Source organism: Lolium rigidum, unplaced genomic scaffold (assembly GCF_022539505.1).
Source record: "Lolium rigidum isolate FL_2022 unplaced genomic scaffold, APGP_CSIRO_Lrig_0.1 contig_38571_1, whole genome shotgun sequence".
Taxonomy (NCBI): Eukaryota; Viridiplantae; Streptophyta; class Magnoliopsida; order Poales; family Poaceae; genus Lolium; species Lolium rigidum.
Genome location: NW_025900423.1, coordinates 8250 through 14356, shown reverse-complemented (window position 1 = coordinate 14356; position 6107 = coordinate 8250). Strand labels below are relative to the sequence as shown.

General features: G+C 44.0%; 1 protein-coding gene across 1 annotated transcript; it reads right to left on the bottom strand.

The window, feature by feature from the left end:
• Positions 1 to 1121: 1121 nt before the first annotated feature.
• LOC124681281 (adenylate-forming reductase 06235-like) lies at positions 1122 to 2792 on the bottom strand. Its single transcript, XM_047216216.1, has one exon. It carries the CDS (start codon positions 2790 to 2792, stop codon positions 1122 to 1124), a length of 1671 nt encoding a protein of 556 aa, XP_047072172.1.
• Positions 2793 to 6107: the final 3315 nt, after the last annotated feature.

Below are 6107 nucleotides of genomic sequence, written 5' to 3'. Positions count from 1 at the left end.
CTCTGTTAACCACTCCGGATGCATTTCTTCCCTAGTTCTAATCATATAGTACAGCATCAACATTGATCTTCGGGAACCCTTCCATCAGCTTAGACCATCCCACTCTTGTCTTGTAATACTGTATTAGCTAGGTTTATCAATGACCCCCCCCCCCCCCATCTTATGGTTTGCTGCCAACACAACAATCGATATTCCAGACCTTGTTGATGTCTGAACTCTCTTCCAATGAACTAGTTGTCTTCTTTTCCCACCAAATATACTATATCCCTGTGGCAATCAACTCAGAGATGCCAACGCCATTGAGCTCGGGAACATTGCATCCGTTTGGAAGATTTTCTTCTTACATAAGCAAACCTGATATATAAGTGTTTAGGATCTCCAAAGTATTATCCCATACTCCCAGATTTGTCCACACAAGGTTTAGACATCACGCGTGAACAAGATGTGTTAGATGGTTATTGGATCAAGGATTCTCAAGATTTCCATAAAGTAAAATTGACTAAACTACCCTTTTTAACGTAAGGTCAATTTTATTCTTCACCATTGATTTGCGCCGGAAATAATACTTGCTAGGGGGTAACGAACCACACCTCTAACTCTGTTTCTCAACCTTTTGGCCAAATATATGGAACCGCGTTGTTGTGGTACATCAAAAGAAAAAAATGACCAACCGTAATGTGTGATGTGAAGAAAGGGGTAATTATCTTTGCTTGAGTAAAGTGTACCATTGCTATATCTATATATCATAATAAAATGGAACAAAGCATCGTTGTAATGATGGATACGATTATGAAAACAAGATTTGAGTTGAAAACAAACATACAATTAATGTATATTTAGCCAAACATTGCATCAAAACAAATACCATATGTATCACACACATACCAATAGAGAATCATACGACAAACCTGGAACCCAACTACATTAACATTTGAATACCTCACTTTAGCGAAAAACTTGTGCACAATAATACTTATAATACTTAAACATAGCTTTATACAGCTACAGTTTGTTCGTCTATTACCTAGAGACAAATACGATTTTCTGCGAGAACAAACATGCTTAATTAACATGCTTAATGATGAAAGTAATTTTGGGTTGGAAGCGTTCCAAACTTGACATCAAGAATCCCAGATAGGACCAAACGCCGAGATGCCGGCCTTCTTGCACCCGCTCACGACGTCCCTGCTACCCTCAGGGTTGCTGGTCACTATCACCACCTCCGCGTTCCACCGTCGCGCCGCGCCAACGGCTAGCTCCGCCACGTTCGGCCGCCCCATGGTCGCCGTGTCATGCACGACCACACGCCCTCCAAGGATCTTGTTGCTCATTACCATGGCACTCATCCCCTCGCCGTAGTTGGCGTCGATCTCCTTGGCCACCCACACAAGGGATACCTCCGCCGAGCTTGGCTGCAGCAGGAACGACATGAACACGCATATGCCGGAGCCTGTGGCGACCATTGTTACTCTCCGGTACATGCTGATGAGGTAGGGCAGGCCGGCGAAGTGGACTCGACGCACCCACAGGTGGCTGGGCGGGTCCGAGACGAGGCCTCGGGTGAAGTCGCCGACAGCGCCAGCGAGCATGGCATGTGCCTCCCCATCGTCGGAGATGATGCCGAAGGCGTGCCACTCGGAGAGCGGCGAGCGGCTGATGCGGCCGAGAAGGCCGGCCTTGACGCCGCCCTGAAAGGTTATGATGGATGCATGGGTAGACGGCGCGGTGACCGTGGCCGGTACACGGCGCACGGTGAGCCACGGGAGGAAGGTGAAGAAGGTGATGACGGCCGCGAGCCATAGCTCCTGGCGCTTAGCGAGGGAGAGAAAGCTGATACCAGAATATGATCTGTTCGTCGGGTCGTAGCCGGCTGAGAGCACGACGAAGGCCCAGAGGAGCACGAGCGCGGCCCAGCCGGCGAATCGGTGCGTGCGCTCGAACACGTTGTGGTGGAGGTGGCGCACGAGCGGGAACGCCGCCATGCACGAGAGCGCCAGGAGCGCGAGTATAGCGGACGCGACGCCCACGATCTCGCGGGGCGTCACGGGGCGATCCTCGAGCGCCTGCACGAGCGCGTAAACCAGCCACGCCAGCGAAGACACGCCGCAGCCGCTGTGGACGCCGCCGACGGACTGGAGGATCGCCGTGACGCCTGTCTTGATGACGACAGGCACCCATGGCCGCCCGAGAAGAGCGACCGCGAGCCAGAAGACTCCCCGCAGCACCGCTTCAGAGCGGCACAGCGTTAGCGCCAGTATGTTCCCCATGGCGAACAGGGCGGCGTGACGCTTGGCGTAAGGGAAGTGGCCGGTGGCCGCGGTAGCGAGCCCCGTCGCGTTGAGCACGACGCAGAGCACGAAGAGGCGCTTGTACACGGTGAACAGGCCCTGGTCGAGGAGTATGACGCCGAGCCGAGAGTGCCCTTTCGCCGCCGCCCTCACAGGCTTGGCCGACGACGTGAGAGACCTCCTGCTCCGGCAGCTCCGCACGTCGGATGCAAGGGCCATCTCCTCGTCCTCGTCGGCTGCAACGGACTCGTCGTCGTCCGTGTCCTCATCGTCCGTTTCCTCGTCTAGGTCGCAGAAGTGGCTGCTCGTTGCACGGCTGTGCGCCGAGCGGAAGGTCGTGGAGGTGTGTTGGCGGTTGAACGGCGGAGGGAACCAGACCCATCGGCCGGCGTTGGAGTCTAGAGCGAAGGGGCTGGCCGGTGAGGGCTTGATCTCAAAGGCAACGCCTCGGCAGCTCGAGAACTTGATCGCGATGGGCTTTACCGCTGGGCCTTGCTCGTCCATGGCGTCGATCGGCCAGGGGTGTGTGCTCTCTGTGGTAGTACTAGGAGGAGAACAGTTGCATGGGGGTGTGGATTGTGGAAGATGTGCAATCGTCCCTACGATATTTGTAGCCAGTTATCTATGTGCATCGATCATGCATCCATACGGGGCTGATGGCTCAGTTTACACAAGGGTAATTAAAATATGTATAAGCATAAAGTTTCCGGTCGATTGTTTTGGATAAAACGGGCTACATAGATAAAAATGAAGCAAATACTGCTGACAGAATTGAATTAGTCAAAATTTCTGATCTTGCATACAATTTTAATTGAAACTCAAAAATTGCAAACAATTTTCATTGAAACTGAAAAATATAAGTTCTGACTAAAAAAAAAAACGATATCACTGGTGTCCATATGCACTAAATCTCTGTCCAATAAGTGAAATGTTCGCATCTCCAAGTTCAGGACCATCTACTAGGTCTTTGACTCTTTGTGATCTGCTGCTAAGGCAACGAATGTTGCAACATGGTTAAAGTACGGTTTGGAGACGAGATGACTGCATGAAGGACGAGAGACGGCTTAATAGGTACGGATACACGAAGGCATGTGCATGGAGAGCTGCTTATAACACACTGCATTTGTTCAAGTACCCTAAAAACTGCATTTTTTTAAGCACTCATGCTTATTTGGATGTGACATGTGCTTAACCAGGCATATTTGATATACAAATAAATATTGGTTCTTAAAAATAAATATGTTTATTCTTGTAAGAACCTTGCATTGTATAAGTGTTTTTTTGTCCGGTTCCAATTTCTGAGCGTCTTGATTGTTGCTTAGCAAATGTTTGACAACTTGAATTGCCTATGTCTTAACGGATCTGCAGAACCAATGGATATTTTTAAGTTTTACCATCCATGTACCATGCATGTAGGTCACATGGTACATGCAAACATAGGTAAACTTGCTCTCCATCATCAATGTAAACCGTCCTAACAACACTTATTTTGGTTTCGCTACCAATATGATAAGTATGCATAGTAGCTTGCAGCAATTTTGGTTCATTTTTCTTGTCTAATTAAAAAGGCTATATTTGTTACAAAGGGGAAATTAGAAAACTTCTAAGCAGATAGTGCCTCGTTCTAGTTTTTTCTCCTTTGGCTACCTTTCACGTTATTCTTATTTTATATATTTCTTTTTTGCTACCATAGTTGTACTTCTTACAAATGCACAATAACCACATCGAAAAAATGCAACTAGGATTCTTTATTTTTTCTTACCAATGCACCTTCCACCACAAGATAGTTGCATTTTCTTAGAAATGTGAAAGGAACACATCAATAAAGTAGGGCCGATGGTTTTTTACGTATTTTTCATTTTCTTATCTGGTTATTTGTAAGTTTACTTTTCACATTACAATAGTTGCACTTTTTGTTTGAAATGTACAACTAACTCCGTGAGAAAAGTGCAACTAAAGTCTCATATGCCTTTTTTTCTTCATCATTTGTATGGTTATTTATAGATTGCACTTTTCGCCGCACCGTAGTTGTATTGTTTTTGGAAATAATGTGCCACTACCTCATCAAGAAAATTCATGCATCCACAATTCAATATGTATTTTCTCTAGTTTTGTATGGTTATTTATATAGGTTGCACTTTTGTCCACTCCATAGTTGCATTAGTTTTTAGAAATATGCATCTACCCTGTCGATAAAAGGGAAAACAAGGGCTCTACATGTACTTTCCCCATTTTTGTGTAGTTATTTGTAGATTCCCTATCCACATACCATAGTTTCACTCTTTTTTTTTAAATGTGTAGCTACCTCGTTGGGAAAAGTTCAACCATAATCATGTAACTCTTTTCTTTTTATATTTTGGTTATTTATAAAGCTAGCACTCTTTTCCACATTTCCTTTTTTAGAAAGGTGGAACTAGATCACTCATAAAAGTGAAACCAAGGGTTCTATTTGCATTTTCCATGTTTTTTCATGGCTATTCGTAGGGTGCCCTTTTGTCGCAGTTTTTCTAAATGTGCAACTACCTTATCAAGAAAGGTGCAACTAGTGTCATAATATTTCTTTGTGAGTTTATTTATGTGGTGTGACTAATTCTCAACTAGCGTAATCCCAAGTAAAGTGATGTCACTCTCATTTGCAATTTGATTTGCAACTGTAAAAGCATCACTTGTAACTTGATTTGTAGCTGGAAAAATCTCAATTGCAATTCAACTTCCAATTGAAAAATATTAGTTTCAATCACACTTGAAACTAAAAATTTTCAGTTGCAATCCAACTTGCAACTGAAAAATCTCAGTTGCAACCTAACTTGCAACTCAGAAGTTGAAGAATCATAATGCTACTGGTGTAGGATTCCACCGAGAACTAAGTTAGTACTCCACTAGCTAAGAACTAGCAAAACATTATTTATGTACATTTCACTTTTTGCCACATAGTTACATTATTTCAGAAAGGTGTAGTTACCTCATTGAGAAAAGTGTACCAAGGGTTATGTATGTTTTTTAATATTTGTGTGTCCTTATTCATATGCTGTTTTTTTTGTTCTCACCCCGTAGCTAGCTGTATAGTTTTAGAGATGTGCACGTATCTTATCACAAAAGTGTAATCCTTGTGTTTATATATTTTTGACTAATCAAATTACCTATGATCTTATACACATATCGTGCGTGCCAACCAAAATATCTTAAATACCATGGCCAACACCACTGTTGAATGTTAATACGGCCGAACCGTTACATGGGATTGTAAACCTTAAATTTTAGGAGAACAAAAAATAAGCATACAAGTTGCACAATTTACACAATGCCGGTAGCGCAATAAGATGTAGCTTTGCTAGTATCATAAAAACACTGTATTCAAGTCATAGTTGTATGGATTTTTGTGAAGATTGCAATTGTTTTTAGTATTTTGAATTTGATTTTGATAGTATATATTGTTCCCTTACAAACATTAAAATTATTACTTTGTATTTATCCACTAAATTAATAGTACAACTTTTACAGTGGTTGATATTTTTAATAACCGTCCATCCATCTCGATCTAACAGTCGTAAATAGATGGAACCCGGAACCAAAAATGTGGGACCGGAACCAAAATCTGTAGGACCGGAACCTCTAATATATTTTACAAAGATTATACAAAACGATTCTCCTTTTGAGCGGCCAAATCATCTGATGAGACGGCACGAATCTTAAAGCAAATATCTCTCCCGTCTCTCACCATTATTCCTCTCTTACTCTTCCCGGCGATCTTGGGCCGGCGGCTGGAGCACCGAGGGAGGTGGAGTTTAGGCGGACGGGATCGAGAGCGGCGAAGAGGAG

Coding starts and splice junctions, on each gene's coding strand:
- LOC124681281 (XM_047216216.1), bottom strand. CDS start 2,792: ATGGACGAGCAAGGCCCAGCGGTAAAGCCCATCGCGATCAAGTTCTCG.